At 48.2% G+C, this 23207-nt stretch overlaps 1 protein-coding gene across 3 annotated transcripts; it reads left to right on the top strand.

Moving 5' to 3' along the window:
• The first annotated feature begins 2025 nt into the window (after positions 1-2025).
• BCL7B (BAF chromatin remodeling complex subunit BCL7B) lies at positions 2026-17829 on the top strand. 3 transcript variants are annotated; one of them, XM_079120753.1, is made up of 6 exons: positions 2038-2285; positions 5775-5850; positions 13202-13298; positions 15032-15202; positions 16423-16613; positions 16829-17829. In XM_079120753.1, exons 1-6 carry the CDS (start codon positions 2194-2196, stop codon positions 16919-16921), a joined length of 720 nt encoding a protein of 239 aa, XP_078976879.1. In that variant the 5' UTR covers positions 2038-2193; the 3' UTR covers positions 16922-17829. The 3 variants fall into 3 exon arrangements, with proteins under 3 accessions (XP_078976878.1, XP_078976879.1, XP_078976877.1); XM_079120751.1 differs by having other exon boundaries at positions 2042-2285; positions 16534-16613; XM_079120752.1 differs by lacking the exon at positions 5775-5850 and having other exon boundaries at positions 2026-2285.
• Positions 17830-23207: the final 5378 nt, after the last annotated feature.

Raw genomic sequence — 23207 nt, 5'->3', positions numbered from 1 at the left:
GGAGGGAAGGCCATTGCATTGAACGCAAGTTTCCCAGGCAGTGATCTGGGCTATGAGTTCAAAGGTGCCCATGGGTAGTAGTCTGTAGGTGTCCACTTTGATTACACAGATCAGAACACTAGTGGGAGAGGAGGTGGGAAATGGAGGGCTTTGTTGACAAATGAGAGGAGGGGTCCATGGACTTTCAGGTTAGTGGGTAGCCCAGGGAAGGTGACTGGGCTGGCAAGGTGAGCTGAAGGAGGCTGAGCAGCAAGTAAGAGGCTGGAGCAGCTGGGAGGCACAAATGGCTGAGGAATAAAAGCTGCAGGAGGTTAGGAGTGAGCTAAGCATCTGTAGACCTGGGTTTGATTCCCAGCCCCCGGCCCCCGCCCCCAAGAAAGAACAGGAGAAACCTCAGGGTGAAGGCTGGCCGGGAGTTACAAGGGTAAGAAGTCAGGTATAGCTGCCAGGTACTGGGCTGTGTCTGAACCAGGGAACAAAACGGAAGACCCAAGAGCTGGTTCTTCTCCTGGCCCTTCCCTTCCGCCTTGCATTTCATTTTCTTGCTGCCCTCCTTACCATCACCTCAAGGGCAGGAGTCATCTTGGGTCACCACAGTGTTCACTGCTATAGGGCACACAGCAGGTGCTCAGGCCATGTGTGCGTTCAGTTATTTTGGATCACCTAGGTTTGAGAAACTGATGTGTTGCCTTCGATCCTATTTCTAGAACCATCCTTTCTCTCCATGTGCTAGTTTGGCTCTTGAAGTTCTTTCTCAGTCACCAGCAAGAGAACATATACTTATCAACTGTGATGGTTGTCAATCACGAAAGAGTGAGTCTTAATCTAAGGCTGGGTCAAGTTCAGGGATAGCTCGGAACTTCTGTGGGGCACAGAGACAGAAGTTTCATTAGAGGGTCAGGTGTGGTGGTGCAGGCCTGTAATCCTAGTGACTCCAGAGGCTGGGGAAGGAAGATTGCCAAGTTCAAGGCCAAACTGGGCAATTTAGTGAGACCCTGTCTTTCAAAAAGAGTTAGGGATGAAGCTCAATGGTAGAGTGCCCTGGGTTCAATTCCCAGTACGGGGAAGGGAGCAGAGGAGGTTTCTTTAGAGGTGAGAAAACCAATCACTACAATCTGCTTCCTGTGTCTACTGAAACCACTGCTACAGGACTCTACCCACACTATAGGCATGGTAAATGCCTGCCTGCCCATAAGTGGACCAAGGGCAAAAAGCCAAGACTTGCACTGAAGATTCAACATTTGCCACATATTTGTGCACCTGCAGTGTATGTGGACACAGGCTTTACAGAAACAGCATTTACTTTTTTCAGAGGTAGCTTCAAGGTCATTTTCTCTAGATTAGGTTATCACAGCACCTTGTATTTCCCTTAGGCAAGCATGTATCAAAAGAAATTTTAAATACCCGTTTTCTGGTCTACTCAGTCTATTTAATCAGTTCTTTGAAAATAAAAACACTATGTTATCAGGGTTTGGTACAGAGCCTTCCATAAAACAGGTAGCATTAATCAACACTGGTGAATTTCCCAACAGCGAAGTACAATCTAAGTATGAACACGGTAGAGCCTAGGCTATCTGGGGAAAGCTGGAGTTTGACTGGATGTGGGAAAGTTGTACATTTATCAGATGAAGTGATAAGAGAATTGCAGGCGCGGACAGGTGTGTGCCAAGGCTGGAAGTCATGCTGTATGTAGACAGTGTGAAATTCCCTGTGGTTGGGGCACAATCATGTATCTAGGGAAACAAGGGCGCGGTGCAGAAGAGGCAGGGGCAGATGGTGCAGAAGCTTTGTTCCAATCAGGGTCACGGGCATAAAGTAATAGCTGAAGGATCAAAGGCAGGAGGTCGGTGACCTCGAAATCCCCTGGAGTGCTGGGACCCCACCGGCAGCGCTCGCACCTCGCCCTGTGCATAGCACGTGCACCCGCTCGAAGTGCACACCCGCCGCAAAGGGGCCCAGGGGACTACCGGGGCGCTCTAGAGGGTACGCCCGGGGCGGGGCGCGCAGTGCGGCTGAGGCCTCGAGCCCCAAGGGCGGGCGGGTGCGCGCGCTCCCTCGCGCACGCGCGCACGGAGGGGGCGACGGCCGCGGTGGACGCTGCCTGCGGCGGCGGGCCGGCGGCGGCGCGTGAGGCGCGCGATTTCCCGTGTCTTGGGAAGCAGTGTCCTGGCCCCCGCCGTTCCCGCCGCCGCCATGTCGGGCCGGTCGGTCCGGGCCGAGACCCGCAGCCGGGCCAAGGATGACATCAAGAAGGTGATGGCGGCCATCGAGAAAGTGCGGAAATGGTGAGGGGCAGGAGCCAGGGGTTCTGGCGGGGATCACGGGCCCGGACCCAGAGGAACGCGGCACTGGCGGGCAGGGTGGGAGCTGAGCGGCCGGAGCTGGGGGAGGGGGCGTAGGAGAAGGCGGGAGGAGGGTGCGCTGGCGTCGGCGTGAGAGGTCAGAGGGCGCGCCGGACGGGGCCAATCAGCGGCTTCTTCTTGGCTCGCGGGCCCGCCCACCTGCCGCGGGCCCGCGCGCGTCGTGAGGCGCTGCCGGCTTCCGGCTGCGGAGCCTGGCGCTGCGCTGCGGGCTCGCCTGCCTGCCTGCTGCCTGCCGCCTTCCCGCTCGGGCCGCCGGACGGAGTCTGCGGAGTCTCCGGGTAGACGACGCGCCGCGGGAGCTGGCGCGGGCCTCTGGTGCGGCCCCCTCTCTCCAGAGCCCCCGGCCCTGGTGTCGGCCGAGCGCCCGTTTTGTATGAGGAGCTTCGCCCCGTTAGACTTCCAGTTCGAGGCCAGGCTGGGCAGCGTAGAGAGACCCTGTCTCGAGAGTACAAAGGGCTGCGAAGTCGCTCGGGGGCGAGCGCCCTGGGCTTACCCCGCTTACGCACCATTAAGTGAAGTGGGCAGGCGTTCGCTTTCTCCAGGAAGCCCTCCCAGCTCTGGGGATTGAGTGTGAATACCAAGTAGGTCATGGTTTTCTCGCCCGGGGGTTGGGCACACCTGTAATCCCAGCTGCTTGGGAGGCTGGAGGGTCCCAAGTTCTAGGTCGCTGTGAGCAGTTTATCAAGACCTTGCCTCAAAATGTCAGAAAGGGCTGGGGATGAAGCTCCACGTGCAAGGTTCTGGGTTCAGTCTTTGTACCACGGAAATAACTAAATAATAACTATGGGCCCTGGCTTACCTCTCCGCATGGGGCCTCCTCGGATTTGGTGAGACCTAAGAGCGGGCACGTGCTTTTCCTTGCCATCTTTGTGCCAGCACTCCATGCCATAGGACTTTCCTCTCCGCCTGGAACTCCCAGTCTTCCTATGGTGGATCACCCTGCTGCTGCTTTTGAGCATTACCCGTTCAGTCGCGTTTGCTGAACTTCATGTTATTCACTTCAAGTACTAGTGAGATTTAAAAAAAAAAAAACTTTTTAATTGTAGATGGATACAATCCTGTATTGTTTTTATGCGGTGCTCAGGATTGATCCCAGGGCTTTCACATGTGCTAGGCAAGCAATCTGTCATTGAGCAATGACCTTAGCCCAGAGTGATCTTTTAAAAAAAAAAAAAAAAAAATTTTTTTTTTTGGTTGTAGATGGACAAAATGCCTTATTAATTTATTTGTGGTACTGAGGATCAAACTCAGTGCCTCACACATGCCAGGCAAGCACTCTACTGTAGAGCTACAACGCAACCCCCCAGAGTGATCTTTAAAGTGTATCATAGCATCCTTCTTCTTCCAAAGTAATACTTCAGTGGCCTCTTATTTTATGATAAAGACCAGAGAAGGATCTGGTCTTTCCCAGGATGCTGGTGCCTGGCATCCTCTTCTGTCTTCTTTCCTAATTAACTTCCTGCTCAGATCCAAAGTTGCCCCTCAGAGTCAGCAACTCTTTTTTTCAACATTTTTTTCCACTTTATTTTTAATTGGTGCATTGTAGTAATGATGGGATTTGTTGTTACATTATTCTTACACGCACAGAATATAATTTGGCCAGTATCGCTTCCTAGCATTACCCCATCCTTTCCCACCTCCCACCCCCTGGTCCCTTTACTGATCTCCCTTTGATGAGATTCCCCCCCACCTTTTTTTTTTTTTTTTTTTCCCCCTCTCTACCTGCCATATAGGCGAGAACACATATGATCCTTGACCTAGGTTTGTCAGGGTCACCTTTTGAGATTCCCAGTCTACATGAGGTCTCCTTTATAAAACTTTACACAACTGTGTTATTTGAACTGCAAAGCATTTATTTCCTGTGTTTGACTTTTAAACATATAAAAATGGTTACTTAGCCAGGCAGCATAGTCCTGTAGTCCCAGCTACTAGGGAGGCTGAGGCAGGAGGATCTCTTAAGCTCAGGTGTTTGAGGCTAGTGTGAGCAACACAGAAAGACTGCTTCAGAAGAGGAGGAGCTACAGGCCCGTGATGCATCCCTGGGGCCTGCCACAGGCTCCTGGAATGGTTTGTTCAGGAATTAAGGCCAGTTTCCTAAGCCTTTGTTTTTCTTTGTTATGTCATAGTCTTAAATTTTTGTGATGCCATCATTTGCTGAACAGGAACAGCAGTTACTTTTATGGCTTTTTTGTAACTTCAAATTCAGACTTGAAACTTTCAGCTGGATGCAGTGGAATAAACCTGTTTATTCAAAAGGCTGAGGCAGGAGGATCACAAGTTCCAGGCCAGCCTGGGCAACTTAGCGAGACCCTGACTCAAAACAACTTTCAGAAGTTGGTTCAGGTTGTGACAAAGCAGATTTCTGAAATTGGTCCTTTTTCCCACTGATGGTAGGCACATCTTCAAGATGTTCTGAAGGTACCCTCAGTGTCTTCAGTGGTCCTTAGAAAAAACATTTTCTGCATTCTTACTGGAGTTACTTCTGGAACAAGGGAGTCCCCTTTATTAGGTCGCCTTTACACACATTGGTTCACAGTCCTTAAAGTATATTGAAGTATATTGAAGGTGCAAGTTCAGGAATTCAGTTTTCTCTGGTTTAGTTGTGAGGCTTTAGTAGTGACCTAGGGAGTGACTGGGCAAGACATTCATTCCTCCTTATATCTTTGCTTACTTTGGAGTTTATAGCGTCCGCCTCATCAGGGAGGATTTCTATAGAGCTTTGATCTTCAAGGTATATTCCCTCTTTATGTCTTGACAACCCAGAATGGGAAGGGATCCTCCCATTTCCACCCCATCACTCCCCCTCACCTCCCACCCTTGAAGCAGGAGTATTTTTCTTGTGATTGTTTACCCCTTAGAGGGACTTCTGAATGGAAGACAGAGAAGAGGCACAGGCTGAGGCTAGCCTAGAGAGATTTAAGATATTATTTCTAGATTATCAGCCTTCTTTTTAAATTTTTTAATTTAAAAATCTGTCCTTCCCATGCATGGTGGCACATGCCTATATCCAGTACACTCAGGAGGCTGAGGCTGGAAGATTACAAGTTCAAGGCCAACCTCAGCAACTTAGTAAAACCCTGTCTAAAAATAAATAAAAAGACTGAGGTTGAGGCTCAGTGGTAGAGTGCCCCTGGGTTTACTCCTCTGTACTGCAAAAAAAAAAAAAAAAAAATGTGCGAGTAGATTTCTTAAACTGATGTTTAACCTCTGAAACAGTGTCAGGCTACCTTCCATCCCTGTCATCCATACTTGATGATTTCTTGTTCCCCAAATACCACCTCGGTTTTAATTTGATAGACAAGAAATTTAGAAGGCATTTCAGAGTGAAGGAATGATGTACTGAGAAATAAAAAAGCAGAAGAGAAAATCTGTTTATTGTTTTATTAGTTCTAAGAAATGTCTTTCTTGTAGGGAGAAAAAATGGGTGACTGTGGGTGACACATCCCTTAGGATATTTAAGTGGGTTCCTGTGACAGACAGCAAGGAGGTAAGTGTGGAAGAAAATCAAAACAACAAAAAGGTACCCTTTCTCTTTCTTTGATTGCATCTTAATTACAAATGAACTGATTTGCACAAAATTGAGTAGAAGATGATACTTCAAGGTATCCTCTGTCACTGATCCATTCAAGGCCACTAGCTTTTCCTCCCTTCGTTTACTTACCCTGATCCATTTGACTTTTCCAGGGCCTGAATAGACTACAGCTCAGGCCTGCTTCTGTGTTTGTCAGTGTAGTTTTATTGACACACCGCTGTGCCAGTGACTTGTTCCTTATTAGTATCTGCTTTTGAGTTGCAGTGACATAGTTGCTGTAAGACCTGATGGCTCACAAAACCTAAAATGTTTATTCTCTGACTCTTTGAGGACAGGCGTGGACTAAGTGGTAGAGTGCATACCTGCCATGTGTAGGGCCACGGGCCACGGGCTCCTTTCCTAGCACCACAAGAAGAAAAAAGTGTACCGACTGCTGCTCTTAGCTGATTAGCTACTCACTGCAGTGTGTGTATTGTATGTATAAATACACACTTTCTTATTATAAATGCCTTTCCAATTTATCTTTCCTCAGTTGATTTGGATACCTGTGAATTCTTCAAAAATACATAGCATTGTTTCATGTGTATTGTTTTCAAAACCTAAATCAGTTTACATCTGCAAACCTTTTTTTCTTCTTGCAAGCACAAGGCCCTGGGTTCAATCCCCAGCACCACAAAAAAAAATAAAAGATTGGCTGATCTCTAACTTCCTTTGCCTCGGCCTCCTGAGCAGCTGGGGTTATAGGCACATGCTGCAGCACCAGCAGAAGTGTTCAGTGCAAATGCAGATAAAATAACACTGTTTGTAATTGATATCTTTAAATTAAGTATGATGAGAACTCTGCTACCTTTGAGACCACAGAGATACTCTTCTGTATAATCTTCTACAAGCTAATTGTTTGTTCCCATTTATAACACACCTGGAATTGGCGTTTGCATATGTGTGGAGTAGGGGCATGGTATCATTTTTCCTGTGGATACCCTTTTCCCCATTTAATAGGAGGCCATGCTGCTGCCCTCTCCTATCCCCAGGAGTGTTCAGAGTGGGACCAGGCCCTGCTGCTCAACTTCTGTGCCTCTGACATGCCAGCAGTACCCCTGCTGAGGACCATTGATCAGTTTTTCAAACTCACTAGTGTCCTGGTGTTCATGTCTTTAAAAATCTGTTAGTTATTTTGCCTTTTTCACTCTGTTTTTGACTTATTTGCATTTTTTCCACAATATGCCTCTTTTGCTCCTAAAACCTTTTATTGTCATCTTGTAGTTAGTTTTTGTTAGTCATTTCTTTTGTTTGCTTTGTTCTGTTGTATTAGTTTTTGTCATTGTTATTATTTCCTTTTTTGTTTTATTGGGCTCTTTTGTTCTTTGTCTAGCCTGTTGGATTGAGTACTTAGCTCCTTTTAAATAGATTTTTTTTTTTTTTTTTTTTTTGGTACACTTCACCCCCAGCCCTTTTTTATTTTTTATTTTGAAGACAGGATCTCACTAAGTTGCTGAGGCTGGCCTCAAAGTTGTGGTCATCTTGCTTTAGTAGCTAGGATTATGCGCATGTGCCACTGTGCCCAGCTTTGTTGCTTAAAAAAAATAAACATTCAGATTGAGATGCAAAAATTTATTGTATATTTCTGTGTAGCAGCTATGTGCAATGAAATAATTGAAATAAAAAATACAAGTTCCAGTAATGTCAAATATTATCAAAAACTTAGGAATGAATTTGAAAAAAGGATCCAAAAGCCCTGTGCAGTGCAGAGTACAAAACCTCGCTGAGGGAAGTTAATGAAGACATGGGGTCTCTATTGTGTTCACACAAAATAACCGAGCTGGGTGCAGACTTCATTCAGCGATGAAATCATGCACCTGGTGGACCCACTTTGCTGGTAGAAAATGAGCCACTGGCCAAGGGGGAGTCTGTTCTTATGTAGATTACAGTGAGAGGTGACTTGATTATTGACAGAGCGTGTGGGTGTGGGCACTCAGGAAGCAGGTTGTAAGAGTTTGGAATTTGTTGTTACTGGGCAGTGTTTTTACTTGGGGAAGAATGGAGGGTCTGGGGTCAGCGTTCAGGGCTTATCTCTTTCCCCTCAGGTCCCATTGTACTGTCCCTGGGAGAGGATTTATCTGGGGAAGGATCAATGCTCTGGCTTCCTCCCAGAGACTACCATTCTAGACTTGATGGATGTCTCCTACCCAGGGCTTGTCTTGTCCCCGGGTGACGTTGGCTTCCTTCCCAGGACTGTCCTGTCACTGGGGAAGGACGTGTTGGGAAAGGATCAATGTTTTAGTGTTTGACCTTCTTCCTCACTTCATCTTCCCAGGCCACACTATTTAGGGGTCTATCGTTTTCTGTATCTTATAAGTTAGATCCTCCATGTTCTTAAAATGTCAGTCTTTCCCCCAAGTGATTTAACTCTACCAAGTCTAATTTCTTCCTCTTTGGTGGGGGGGATGGAAAGGTAGACTCTTATAAAAAAATCTGGTTGTAAAATTTGTATTTAATTACAAAGGATTTTCAATAGCCAAACTAACTGAAAAATGACAAATTTGGAGAGGTCACACAACATGACTTTAAGACTTAATACAAGGCTACAGTAATTGGATAGACGGTATTGACATAAAGGTAGATGCAGCCTATAGAATTTTAAGAGTCTAGAAATAGACTCTAGAAATTATGCCATATCTCATCACTTTGCTTTTGATAAAGGTAAGAAGGAAGCTCAGTGTGGGAGGCATACAGTTTCAACTTATTGTCTGGTGCATTTGGATATGTTTTGAAAATTATTACCTTTCCTCATACTATTATTCAGAATTAATTCATAATGGATTCTAGGCCTAAATGTAAAAGCTAAAAATATCTTCCTCCTAGAAGAGGAAACCGTCTTAACTGTCTTTGTGTTTGATAGAGATTCCTTGTGTGACACGAAAGGTATGAACTATAAAAGGTCAATCGGTTGTACTTAATCAAAATTAAACCCCTTTGCTTTTTAAAAAAATTTTGCTAGTTGTAGATGGACACAATTCCTTTATTTCATTCATTTTATGTGGTGCTGAGGAATCAAACCCAGTGCCTCACATGTGCAAGGCAAGAACTCTACCACTGAGTCACAATCCCAGCCCTGCTCCCTTTGCTTTTTAAAAGTTAAGAAAAATATTCCACTTATTTAGTTGCCTCCCCCCAAAATTTGACATATGAATACCAAAATGGCATTGATAGTGTCATTCAGTGGTTTTTCCTAAGTCCCTTTTTATTGTTAGAGACAGGTCTTGGTGGATTGTTCAGCCTCACTTCTCTTCTTGATACAGCACATCTTTTGAGAGTTTTGTTAAGCTGGGCAAAGTGGTACACACCTGTAATCCCAGAGACCCAAGTGGGAGGCTGAGACTGGAGGACTGCAATTTTAAGGCCAGCCTCTGCAATTTAGTCAGGCTATATCTCAAATGGTAAAAAAAAAAAAAAAGCACGAGGGATATAGCTCAGTGATGACGTGCCCCTAAAAAGAAAAAAAAAAAAATGTAGCTGAGGGGCTCCCTAAATTGTTGAGACTGACCTGGAACTTCAGTCCTCCTGCGTTTGCCTCCTGGGTCCCTGGGATTACAGGTGTGCACCACTGTGCCAGGCTATTTCTTAACCTCTATCTTCTCTGTTTCATCTTGTCTGTTCCTAATGCATTCTGAGTTTATGAACCCAGTTTTCACTCATTAGGCTTTTCTCACTCATTTTATTTTTGACAATTACATCATTCGTGCCAGATTTCCTCTGTTGGCCGTACCCCCTTTACCTTCCCGAGGCTATTTACTGTTTGGCGTGGTCCTTCTGCGCCATTAGCCTGCCTGCGCTGTAGACCCTTGTGTTTGTTCTTTCGTGGTGTCGTGGTCCTCCAGTGCCTGGAGTTTTTGCTCTGCAGTTACCTTTTTTTGCCCTGGGACTCTGCTGCTCTAAAGAGTAACATGTGACTGAGGAAGGATGGAAGCCTCGGTCTGGCTCCCTCCTCTAAGCGAACGTGGAGGGGGCGGGGAAGTGGCAGCTTCCCCTTCACCCTCTGCTGTCTTCTGCTGGGAACCCTCAGTACCAGTTCTAGGTGCTCTCCCAAGGAGTGCTGAGGCCACACCAACCGTGACTCCAGTGACACTCTTACCCCTAAGGGCCAGAATAAGGGCTTTCATTGGGGGGAAACAGCTTGCTCGTGCAGGCAATTCTTGTCCTTGTGGGGGCGGGGCTCGTTCTGGAGCACGTTCATTGGGACGTCATGCTTCTTCATACATCGTGTGTTCAAAAAATGGTAGCTGGGAATTCGTTTGGTGGAGAATTTAGGCTTTTAATAAGCAAAGTTTACTCTAGGTCACCCAAAGGGAGATGACTGCAGTTTTGGCTGGTTCCTCTGTAAGTTTCTCTAGAGGGCCTTATATGAAACAACTTTAGCGGTCCCCGTACAGTCATTGAAAGGGACCTCCCTCCTTCCTGCAGGCTTAGGTGATTGTCCCTGACAGTATATTCTCATAGTGCTTATGCTGGTGGCCATGCTGCCCTGCGGTTCTGCAGCTGGTCCTCCCTCCCTTGGTCCATGGTCGCGTGCCATCTTCTGGCACTGACTTCTTAGACTAGGAAAAATGGGAAGGGTGATGATGAAATGGGTCAGGGAAAAACATGTGAAGGAGACCAAGGAACGGGCTGCTGCCGATGAGAGCCAACTGGTATGCTTGTGTAGGCCAAGTTAGTTGTGTGTTTATAGTTATCAGCTTTCAAACTCACAAGGTATTTATCCCTTTGATCAGTAAATTTTATCTTTAGGAACTTATCTTTGGGAGATAATCATGATATGCTTGGGGTTGTTTTCTCTCTTTGTGGTACTGGGAATTAAACTCGGGGTGCTTACCATTGTTGAGCTGTATCCCCAGGGGGGGCCAGCCTGCCTTTTTTTTTTTTTTTTTTTTTTTTTTGGGCGATAGGATCTCAAGTTGCTGAGACTGGCCTTGACCTGTAGTCCTGCCTCAGCCTCCCAGGTAGCTGGGATCTCAGGCGTCCAGCGCCCGCTTCACAGTCACTTCTGTAGCACTGCACGTCGCATTGTTGTTTGTAGTGTGTAAAGACCTCCAGCAAAACTAAAGATCATCCTGTAGAGAGCTTAGTAAGTCATCCTGCACTCAGTTTTGAAAAGCCTAATGATTGGTAAAATGATGTTGTAAAAGGTTACTTCATGGTGTAGGAAATCGTATAGTAAGTCAGGGAAGAGAAGAAAGTTCTTATCCTATACTGCGCTGCTTTGTCATGCACATGTATGGGTTGTCTCTGGTTGTGGAGATTTTCTGAATTCATGACTTCATGTAGTGAACACATGCTTTAGGTGAACACAGAATCATTCACATAAAGGTAAATGAGAGAACAAAAAAGCTCTGATAGAGCCAAATGTTGGTGTGGGTGCTAGTGTACCAAGATATTCCCACATGCTCTTACTTTATTATTTATTTATTTTATGGTGCTGGGGATTGAACCCAGGGCCTTTGTGAGCTAGACAAGGGTTCTACACCCAAGCCTGTCTCATCCGTTTAGAAAATGGAGAAATACAATGTGGGATGGGTGTGGGGTACATACCTGTAATCCCATCCATCTGAGAGGCTTGAGGCAGGAGGGTTGCAAGTTCAAAGCCAGTTTGGGCAATTTAGTGAGACCCTGTCTCAGAATCAGATACAAAGGGCTGGGCTGTAACTCATTGCTAGTACACTCGCCAAGCATGCTTGAGGCCCTGGATTCAATCCCCAACACCACAGATAAAAATATAAATGAAAATTTTGATTTAAAAAAAGTAAAACCAGCTGGGTGCACACCTGTAAACCCAGCAACCCTGGAGGCCGAGGCAGGAAAATTGCAAGTAAGAGGCCAACCTCAGCAACTTAGTGATATCCTATTTCAAAATAAAAAAATACAAAGCAGCCACATCAATGTTTATAGCAGCTCAATTCACAATAGCCGAACTATGGAGTCAACCTAGATGCCCTTCAACAGATGAATGGATAAAGAAACTGTGGTACACATACACAATCGAATATTACTCAGTCTTAAAGAAGAATGAAATTATGGCATTTGCAAGTAAATGGATGGAACTAGAGAATATTTTGCTAAGTGAAATAAGCCAGTCCTAAAAAACCAAAGGCCAGATGTTTCCTCTGATAAGTAGATGTTGATCCATAGTGGGGAGTGGCTAGAGAAGAATGAAGGAACTTTGTATTATGCAGAGGGGAGTGAGAAGAGGGGTGGGGTGGTGGGGATGGAAAGGACCGTAGAATGAGATAGTCATTATTACTCTATATACATGTATGAAAAAAATTTTAAAAATTTAAAAAATACGTATAAAGGACTGGGGAACATATAAAATATGTATAAAGGACAGTGGTAAAGTGCCCCTGGATTCAATCTTCAGTACTCCCCCACCCTCCAAAATGGTAGGAACTGTTAAATTTGAGACTACCCAGATTGAAGCTTTGGGCTGTTGGAATGCTCTCACTTGCAAACAGTTGGATTGAGTAGGTTCTTCATCCTGGGCTTTTTCTTGCATGCTAGCACTTAGCTTCCTGCTGCGTCCCCTACTCAAGCACCCTGCATCCTGAGTGAAGGCAGTCTCGAGGTGATCATGTTGAGTCCATGAGGGTGATCAGTGAGCACCAGAGCCAGCAGGGGCCCCGTCCTGTGCTGCCTGTGTTGCGTATATAGTGACCCCTATAGGTGAGAGCCATTCTTCTCTCACCTTTTTTCCTGCTGTGCTATTAAAGCAGGAATCTACTCAAATGAGCCATTTGTGTTTCTCACTCATCCACACCAGGAAGGGTTGGGTGGAGCAGCTTTTTTTGGGGGGGATGCTTCACCACTGAGCCACTCCTCACCCTTTTTTATATTTTGAGACAGGGCCTCGCTGAGTTGCTTAGGGCCTCACTAAGATGCTGAGGCTGGCTTTGAACTCATGATCCTCCTGCCTCAGCCTCCAGAGTTGCTGGGATTACAGATGTGTGTCACCAATCTAGGCTGGTTGGAGCATCTTGGTCAGGACAGAAGAAGAGAACCACAGGGAGTACCTGCCTCTCACTTTTGATTTAGGTTTATTTACGCTGCAAGGTTTGTGTCACGGGTACACATGCCGAGGCTCGAGGAGAAGTGCCTTGCCCAGGCTTTTGTTATCCCTGGCTCCTTGGGTGCTCACCTCTCAGTTATTCCTATTCAGTCCTAATCCCGACCTCTCTAGGCTCCGAGGTCATACCTTCTTCTTTTCCGCAGGTCTCTGGCATGGGTCTGTCATATTCTTCTTTTTCTCCTTTTGTAGAAAGAAAAGTCAAAGTTGAACAGTTCAGCAGCCCGGGAACCTAATGGCTTTCCTTCTGATGCCTCGGCCAATTCCTCTCTCCTCCTCGAGTTCCAGGGTGAGTTGCATCTGCATGTCTTCCTTGCATGAAATAGAAAACATAGGTGAACTCACAAGAACAAGAAGAAGAGCGCTACATACCATTTCTGCACCCGTGGCTTTGCTGGGGTTTCGTTGGCATGTCACCCAAGTCTTCATTTAAATCGCAAGGAACCCGGTGACATAGGAAGCCGGGGCTTGGAGAGCCGAGGTCTGGTGCTAAAGTTGTTTACAGGCTCCTGTTGGGCCTGGTTTCTGGGCTTGTGCATCTTACGATGGCGTCTTAGCGGGTTACCAGAGCCGCCCTGCCTGTGCCGGTGGTCCTCGCCTTCTTATGCCCGTGATGCCTGTGGGCCAGCCCTTGACCACGGAGCCCTCTCACTTCATTTCTCACTTCCATCCTTCCATCCGTCTGTGATCCAGACCAGACAGTGTTGTAGTCCCTAAACTGATGCTCAGAGAGAGCGCCTGTGGAGTCTCTCAGGGGACAGAGCTTCAGTCTTTATAATAACAAGCCCCTTCCAGTTTAGTATGGAGGATAATGGTCTCTGCAGGAGACTTTCTCTGAAAGTAGACCTGGCGCCAACCCCCCCACGGTTGTCCCGCCCACCCTCCTTCACCTGACCAGTCAGCATAAATGAGGAGGAGGGTCTAGGCAAGGGTCCTCACAGCAACTGCAAAGCTCTGGGAGGTCGAGGGTTCCGTTTCCTCAGCCTGGCCACCTCTGTGGGCTGCAGGGTGCACAGGTGCCAACAGCAGCATCAGGGGAAGGTGGGCATTTCCCCTGGGGAGCCAGGGAGGCGAAGGGAGGAAGGCGCAGCACGTGAGGCTCGTAGCATGGGCACCTTGAGCGGAGCCACTCTTGGTCAGCATCAGCTGACTGGAGCCAAGGGTGGGAGTGGAGGCAGAGCAGGCAGCGAGGCCAGAGAGCGGAAAGGACTTTGGGTGTTGTGGCGGGACGTCTCACATCTGCCCTAAGAAGCAGTGGGGTGTGAAATTATTCTTCAGGCAGCAGTGATCCATCCAAGGTCTGGAAAGATCACGCAGGCAGGGGTGTGAGTACGTGAGACCAAAGGCAGACAGGTAGGAAAGTGGCTGTCACAGAAGGCCATGCCACAGGTAGAGAGGTCTGGAGAAAGCAGCAGGAAAGGAAGGAGCAAGCACACGTGACCTCAGAGAGGAGATGACATCTGATTTGGTGGTGATTCTGTCTTCAGACAAAGCTCCCAGTGGTGGATCCTCATCTGTGGGGTAGTCATGTGTCTGAAGAGCCTGAATGACCACCTCTAGACGCCACTCAAGAGTGTCAGACAGGTCGTACCATTTTCTGTGAAGTGTGAAAGATTGGGAAGCACTGACCACGGGCGTGGCTGTACCATCTGTTCTGTTGGACAGTGAGAAAATAGCAGGTCCAAGTTGTAAGTGGTGGCAGTAAAGAAGCCAGCCATTAAATGAGCATAACCTGACCTTCCCGAAGTGTAAATGCTGCATGAACTTGAAGAGTTTTGCCGTGTCTGGTGCTTATGGTAAACGTCATGAAATAGAATACACTTAAGTTAATCAACTAGGCTGCAGAGAATCTGCTGCATAGAAACCCATGTAGGTCCACCTTTTCAGGAGTGTCCTCATCAGTGATCACTGTCCCATGGTGTCCATGGCTGCTTATGGAGGTGCCAGGTCCTAAGATCTGAACTGAGCTCTGCTTGAGGAAAATGTCCACCCCAGTTGTTGCCTTTGCTGTTTGGTTTTCAGACGAAAACAGCAACCAGAGTTCTGTGTCCGATGTCTATCAACTCAAGGTGGATAGCAGCACCAACTCGAGCCCAAGTCCGCAGCAGAGCGAGTCCCTGAGTCCAGCGCACACCTCTGACTTCCGCACTGACGACTCCCAGCCCCCTACTCTGGGCCAGGAGATCCTCGAGGGTGAGTTGTGGTGACCCAGGATGAGCATCAGGGATGGGCCTTGCCTCTAGACTTGAGGCTTCTCTTCTTTGGATTAGAGGTTGGAGAAACCCAGGGTAGGGGTGCACACCTGTCATCCAGCCACTTGAGAGACTGAGGCAGGAGGATTGAAAGTTTCAACGCCTAGTACTGTTCAAAAAAAAAAAAAAATTTAGAGCATGAAGCTCAAAGTCTGGCAGCATTCAGCTGTTTGGTAACCATTCAGGAGGTTTTTTGTTTGTTTGTTTTTTGTATATTATTTACAGACAGCACCTCACTGAGTTGCTTAGGGCCTTGCTTTTCCTGAGGCTGGCTTTGAACTTACGATCCTGCCTCAGCCTCCTGAGCCTCTGGGATTACAGGTGTGTGCCACCGTGCCTGACTCCGCTCAGGATATTTTGAGGAAAGACTGCATTTCATCCTTTCACAAACTGAAGAGGGAGTACAGCTGCACACTGGACTCTGTGGAGGGCCTTTGTGCATTTGATTCCTGGCATGATCCTCTCAAAAACCTTGCTAGAGGGGCTGTGGCTGTCACTCAGTGGTAGAGCACTCGTCGTGAATGTGTGAGGCACTGGGTTTGATCCTCATCACTGCATAAAAATATAGTATTGTGTCCATCTACTACTAAAAACATTAAAAACAACAACAAAACCACCTTGCAAGATAGCAGCTGCTGTCTCCATTTTACAGGTGAGGAAATGGAGGCTAGAAAGGTTGAGTTGGTGTGCAGGAGCACAGAGCTGGAACCGGAGTCCTGGGTGTCAGCTTAGATCTCCCAGTGTCAGAGCGCCTGCTCTTCGCCCTGTCCTGCTAACAGCATGCAGGCAGCTGTGTGTCTCCGGCCCTCTTCAGCTCCCGTTCTGTGACCCCGTAGCAGCAGGCCTTTCCTCAGAGGAAAGGGCCAAGTGCATCTGTACTCACCCGTGCTTCCTGCTTGCCTGTGTGCTCTAGCTCCTCCCGGAGTGTGTTCTTTTACCTGGCCCCAGGGCAGCCCTCGTGAGACCATCTGGAATGCTGAGTGAGGGCTGATGTTGGGTTGATGTTGCATCTGGAGGGTGGCGGGATGGGTCGCTCTGTTGGTTGCAGCTGTCTGAGGGGCTAGGCTCCCGGCCAGCAGTGGTGGTGGCCCTCTAGATGCAGCCACGCTTTACTATCCCCATGAGACCTGGCCCAGTGAGGCTCTAACCTTCCATTCCCAGGCCAGGGTCCATCCCTCACCTCCACCTGCATCATGGGAAAGCTTCCCCAGCTTGAGGCCAAGGTGCCCTCTGAGCTCTGCCAACCTTGGGCTGACCTTGCTGCTCTTTCAGAGCCCTCCCTGCCTGCCTCCGAAGTTGCCGATGAACCTCCCACCCTCACAAAGGAAGAGCCAGTCCCACTAGAGACGCAGGTAAGGCTGCCCTTTGCCTTTCCATATTTCTCAGGAAAAAAGTAAAGATGGTGACCCACAGCTGGGAGGCTAGCCTGGCATAAGCTGTGGAGGGAAGGGTGCAGAGGCAGCCGGGGAGCTGGGCAAGAGGCTGGTCACCTGCCAGGAGGTCGAGGTGGGTGCTGGGGTTGTGCAGTTTGGTGGGCAGGTCTGCACTGTGTTCTTGCTGCTCCTAGATCTCGGAGGCAGAGGAAGGCTCGAGTGCCCCGCCCCTGAAGCGCTTCTGTGTGGACCGGCCCCCAGTGCCGCAGACAGCCTCCGAAAGCTAGCACGACCCGGCACCCTGCCTCCTGGCCCCTGCCTCTATTTATTATTGCATTCTGGTTCTGGCCATGCTGTGTTGCTGGGGTAAGGGCAAGCCCGGGGTCCGGAGTCTGCACTTGGGAGCCTCAGGGCTGGAAGGCCAGCATAGGACTGGGGGTCGCAGCACCATCTTCCCGTCCCTGGCACCTGCGTCTGTTTGCTCTGAGAAGAGGAGCATTCTTGTCGTTTTGCACCCCAAGTAGGCTGGAGCATCAGCCATCCAAGGTTCATCTGCACCTCGAGGTAGTGTTCTGTGCTCCAGAACCTCTGGACTGAGCTGCTGGCGCTTCTGCGAGGAGAAAGAGATGTGGAAGGCACCCTCTGGAGAGGAGAGTGCCTAAGGTTACTTGAACGTGAACGAGACTGTAGATTCGTGGACTTTCCCCCAGGCCTGGGGCCCTGTGGGCTGCTGTTGGAGAAGGACTGGGTAGAGGCGTGGGAGGGCAGGAAGGAGGAAGGGCTTTTCTCCACGTTGGGCAGAGGCCTGTGTACATTTCCTGCCTCTCCTGGGCTCTCTAGCTGCTGACAGTCCTGTGCCCCTCCAGAACCGTCCTCTGCCCCAACACGCACACGTGCGCATAACGCACACAGGCTCACAGCTTTGTGCCGTCTGTCCCATCCCAGCATCCCCTGCCTCCAGCCCACGCTCCGCCCGGCGAGGATCTGCGGTCTGACAGCAGCACCCAGCCCTCAGTGCTTCAGCTCACACTTTCTAGGAAGCTCCCTTTTCTTTGAAATCTGCATGTTTAATTGAACTTTGTGATTTTATTTTTTGTTTCCAAAAAGTTTAAGAAAATGGAAATGGGCAACAGCAAGCGAAGACATATTTTAGCACTGAATAGAATATTTTTAAAATTAAACTATTTGAAATACGTCTCGTTGAAATCTGCTCATTCTTGTAGGTTGTGGGGGCAGGGCTGGTGGCATGGTGACCAGGTGCTGTGCTGGCCCTGTCCAGGGTTTTGCTTCCAGGGCGTACCTTCTGAGAGAACGACTTCAAGGCTCTCTTCAGAATTAGTGTGTGGTGTGAATTATACTTTCGTCCCTGTGCACACTGAATACAACCAGTGGATGTGTTGGCTACAGGCACATAGGAGGGTTCATGAGTTCATTATTTTACCTTTTAATTGTAAAGTAGCCATGCACAGTGGTGCACACCTGTAATTGCAGTGGCTTGGGAGGCTGAGGCAGGAAGATCACAGGTTCAAAGCCAGCCTCAGCAACTTAGCAAGGCCCTAAGTAACTTAGTAAGATCCTGTCTAAAAAAAAAAAATAACAAAAAACTGGGGATGTGGCTCTCATCAGGCACCCCTGGGTTCAATCCCCAGTACAAAAGAAAAAAGAAAGGACAAGAGGGACAAGGTGGTATAGATGCCTAGTCAGTCTCACATAGTCCCCTACCATAAGTGAGGAGGAGGAGGAGAGAAACCAGCAAAGCAAAAGCAAAAGGAGTTAGTTAGAAGGCTGAGGCAGGAGGATTGGAGTTCAAAGCCAGCCTCAGCAAAAGTGAGGCCCTAAGCAACTCAGTGAGACCCTGTCTCTAAATAAAATACAAAATAGGGCTGGAGACGTGGTTCAGTGGTCAAGTGCCCCTGAATTGATTCTCCAGTACCCCCTGCAAAAAAGCGCAAAGGGAGAGGCTGGGGCTAGGACTTAGTGGTAGGGTGAGAACAAGAGTGAGTGAGTAAAGAGTGAGTAGTAAAGTGCCCTGGGTTCAATTCAATCCCCAGTACCAAAAACAAAAAAAGGAAGAAATGCGGAGGTACATACCAGAGGAAACAGCTTAATGAGTTAAAAATGGAAGCCTGGTGGAGCAGGAAGTAGGCAGGGGAGATTGCTTCTGGGCTGCTTTATGTATAAGTATTTAATATTTTTTTGAACTACATTTATGTGTCTTTTTGGAACTATGTATATTTACCATGACTAATACTATGTGTATTTACCACAACTAATACATCATTTTAACACAATTTAGAACATATTAAAGCAAAACTGGCATGGTGGCCCATGCCTATAATCCCAGCCACTTGAGAGGCTGAGGCAGGAGGATCAAAAATTCAAGGCCAGCCTGGGCAACTTAGCAAGAACCTATTGCAAAATGCAAATTAAAAAAGGGATAGGGGATGTAGTCAATGGTGGAGCACCACTGGCTTCAATCCCCAGTACCATTAAAATTAAAAAAAAAAATTAGAGCAGTTATTGCAGTATAACAAGGCCTTTGAAAGTAGGAGGGACCCAGTTGGGATGGCAGGAAGGGGAAAGAGTTTAAGATTTTAAGCAGGTAGCTCTGACAGTTCCTGGTTGACCCGTGGCTGCAGAGCAGAGGAGAGGTGGAGGCTGAGACTTCAGACTTGAGAGGAAGGTGGGGCAATCAGTAGAAATAAAACCCACCACATAGAGCAGAAGATGGAGGCCAGGGAGATAAGACTATGGGTCCAGATGTTCTGAGTCTGAGGAACCAACAGGACAGGCAGGAAAGGACCGGGCCAAGCTGGAACCGCCTGAACAAGAGTTTGAGACAGGACAGTAAGTATCCTAGAGCACAAGTCCCGTGCCCACGCCACGGCATGGAACTGCAAAGCGGGAAACACACTGTGGTCTCTAGAGAGCCATCCTTGCAGCCATCAGTCACTGCTGACCTAGGGCAGACCAGAGGGAGGAGGTCTGGAGCAGACACCTGGAAATCACTGATTTTTTTTTTCTCCTGGGTAGCAAGGATTGAACCCAGGGGCACTCACTACTGAGCCACATCCTCAGTCCCATTTTGTACTTTATTTAGAGACAGGGATCCACTGGGTTGCTTAGCACTTCACTTTTGCTGAGGCTGGTTTTGAACTCCTGATCCTCCTGCCTCAGCCTCCCGAGCCACCGGGATTACAGGTGTGTGCCACTGTGCCCAGCTGGAAACTGCCAATTTTAATCTCTGCCCTTTATTACTAATTAGTTCAGTCAAATGTTGGGGGAGAAAAACACATGGAAGCATTATTTAAAAATCATGATTTAAAAAACCCCTTGCAGGGCCTGGTGGCTCCCTCCTGTAATCTCAGCAACTCAGGAGCTGAGGCAGGAGGATCAAAAGTTCAAAAACAAACAAACAAAAGTTCAAGACCATTCAAAGCTGGGTTCAGCAACTTAGCAAGACCTTAAGAAACTTGGTGACACCCTTTCTCTAAATAAAATATAAAAAGGGCTAGGGATGTGTCTCTGGGTTCAATCCCCAAGTACCCAAAAAATTTAAAAATAAAAAGTAAAAAAAATTAAATGAAAAACTCCTTGAGAGTTCAGGGAAGTGGGCTGTGGGCTGCAGGCAGTGGGTAGGAAGGAGCCCAGTGAATTCTGGGAATTGGGAGGATGTGATCCTCTTGGGGTTTACAGGGAGTCAGGAGTCTTAAAACCCAGATGGTTTTGCTGGCACCTGGAGTCAATGAAAGTTTTAGAGCAAGTTTTGTTTGGTACTGGGGAGTGAACCCACAGGCTTGTAACCCACTTGGGCTACAATCCCACCCCCTTGTATTTTTCATTTAGAGACATGGTCTTGCTTGGTTGCTGAGGCTGGCTTAGAACTAGCCATCCTCCTGCCTCAGCCTCCAGAATCACTGTGATCACAGGCGTGTGCGCTCCTTTAGCTCCTCACTGGTGGTTCCTAGGGCTCCAGCTGATGGGTTCTGCTCACAAAGCCACACCCTCTACTTCCATTTCCCTAGAATTTTCAGAGGTGTTCCGGACGGCTTCCCACCGCGCTTGGAGCTCACCCCTGGCTTTCACGTGTTTAGATCCCTACCTCACCAACACTGGAGCTGGATTTCAGTCCACGGGACTTGCAAGTGCTAAGCAGACTTTGACGCCTAGATGTCCCCTTCTTGTGTGCATGGATTGTGTTTTGTTTTGCTGTTTGCTTTTGCTACTAGACAAGTACTCTACCACTGAGTTACACCCCCAGCCTAGATACAGTGTTGAAACAAAGATTTTCAATAATTTGCTTTCTAACATTTATGGAGTCCTTACTCTGCATGAAGTCTGTGGTTGGGTATCTGTTCCTGCTTTAGTTCTATCCTGTCATTGTCTCCACTAATCTTGTTCCACTGAAACCCTCAGTATCACTGCCACCCAACTGCGATTCCATTCTAAGTGATCACTCCAGTCCAACCAGCATGGTGCCAGGATGACAACTTCCTCTGCCACTCTCAACATCTCGTATTTTTCTTTGGTACATGGGGTTTGGGAGAGGTCAAAGTCCAATGGTCCATTTTCAGAATATAGCCTTAATTGGATCAAACTGTAGTAATTTTAATTATAGTCCTTCCTTTGCCCACCCCAATTTTAAAATTAGCTAATCAGGTATATTGTACCCCAAGCTCCTCCAAACAGGGCAAAGGGCAGCACTGCGTTAGGGCTGAAAGCGGCTGGTGTGCCTACCCAGGTGTGCGTGCCAGCCAGGTTTCCATAGCACGCCTTCTGCCCACCCACTTTCCAGCACATTTGGTTTCTGCAGCACCTCAGTATTTCTAACAGGATTGAACTCGGGGTGCTTACCCACTGACCCCCAGCCCTTTTTATTTGCGACAGGGTCTCTTAGGGCCTCCAGTTGCTGAGACTGGCCTTGAACTTGTGGTCTCCTGCCTCAGCCTCCCCAGTTGTTGGGATTACAGGCCTGCACCACCATGCCTCGCCCATCTGACATACTGAAGTTTTCCTAGTCTTCAGCCCGCTGTTCACTGGGCCTAGAATGTTTGTCGCTCATTTCTCTGCCTAGAGAACTTTCCCCTCTTTTCATAATTAGATGCCATATCCTCTGAGAAGACTTCTCCCACCCACCTTCAAAGAAATGGCTACTGAAGGAAAATGGGCTCCCCTCTCACTAGGTGATCATAAGAGGCTTCAGAGGTGATCAGGTGGGCTCTACCAAGAACTTAATAGGAAGATTTTACTTTCTTCTTGTAATTCTACGGATCAAATAGAGGGCTTCAAGCATGTCAGGCAAGTGTTCTACCAACTGAGCTATCCCCGATCTCACCCCCAGATTTTCTTGCAGTGAGAAGAAAAGGAGACAAGGGTCTGGTGGCAGGCCACATTCAGGGACACCTCACAGTCTACCCCTGTGGAAGAACAAACAGGCTGAGAATAAGCCCTGGGGCCAGTGAACATCTTTGAACTATGGAAGACAATTTAATAAGGAGAGGATTTAATCAGTGTTTCTGACTGTTCTATCCAAACAGAGTCGGACTGTGTGGGTGCTGTCTGCCTGCATAAGCAACTGCCATGTCCTCACCCTCCAGGCAACCGGGACTGTTTTCTTATTGCGCACTTTGTAAGGAAGGCACTTACCACATAGAACTCTTGATTATTTGTGTCTGTTATATTTTTAGGGCAGTCTCTGCATCTTGTTTTTTCTCCCCGCGACAGCATCCAGCACAGGGCCAGGAACATTGTAGATGCTGGTGCGCACATTTGATGAGTGGATGTATTTTGATATGTCCTTTAACTTACCTTTCCAAAGAACCTTCTCCCTTACCCTTTCCAACAAGCCTAGCCTATAAACAAGCAGAATATTAACATCCAGATCTCAACCACACTCCCGCTCACAGTAAGTTAACTTTGGGGTGAGCAAGGCTGGGCCTCAACTGTGCTTGAGCAGAACCCCTGCTTGGGGAAGGTCTCCGAGCGATTCCCGCCAACACCTCGAAGCCCAACCCCACCCAAGCATCCCCGGGCGTGGCCCAGCGCGGCGCCTTTAAGAAGGGGGCGGAGCACAAGTGGAAAGACAAAGCCCCTGGCCGCGCGCTCCCCCTCCCCCCTCCGGCGCACCACACGGACAGTGGTGCCCGGATGTCGATGTCGCCGTCGGTGACAGATGGCGCAATGTGTGTGTGTATGAAGGAGCTTCACTGGCCTGACCTCCTTTAGTTCGCAGCCTTTCGGTTCCCGCAGTCCCCCACTTTTAACTCCGCCGCTGGTGGCTCGCAACCCTGTCACCAGCGTTTACATAACGTGACCTTTCACCTCTTCAGACTGCCCTCTAGTGCGCTGCAACCCAACTACGCGGCAGGGGCAGGGGGGCGGGGCCCAGGCGTGGAGCGGCAGCTGCTCGGAGCCAATAGGCAATGAGCGCTGACCAGCTGTCCGCCTATTGGAGCATTCGCTACCGGCGCCACAGGGGAGCAAGTTAGTGTGTGCGCTGGCCCGGCGGGGGGAGGAGGGGAATCTCCCGCCATTTTTCAATAATTTCCTCCGGTGCAGCTGAGGAGGAGTCGT

This window comes from Sciurus vulgaris (genome assembly GCF_902686455.1).
Source record: "Sciurus vulgaris genome assembly, chromosome: 18".
NCBI classification, from domain to species: Eukaryota; Metazoa; Chordata; class Mammalia; order Rodentia; family Sciuridae; genus Sciurus; species Sciurus vulgaris.
Note: the sequence above shows the minus strand (reverse complement) of the source record. Positions and strands in the feature narration are given on the sequence as shown.

What these genes read in the sequence shown, in the direction of transcription:
- BCL7B (XM_079120753.1), top strand. Translation starts at nt 2,194, where the DNA reads ATGTCGGGCCGGTCGGTCCGGGCCGAGACCCGCAGCCGGGCCAAGGAT. An exon ending in ATCGAGAAAGTGCGGAAATG is followed by an intron (nt 2,286 to 5,774) that starts GTGAGGGGCAGG and finishes TCTTTCTTGTAG; the next exon opens with GGAGAAAAAATGGGTGACTG. An exon ending in GGGCCAGGAGATCCTCGAGG is followed by an intron (nt 15,203 to 16,422) that starts GTGAGTTGTGGT and finishes TTCCATTCCCAG; the next exon opens with GCCAGGGTCCATCCCTCACC.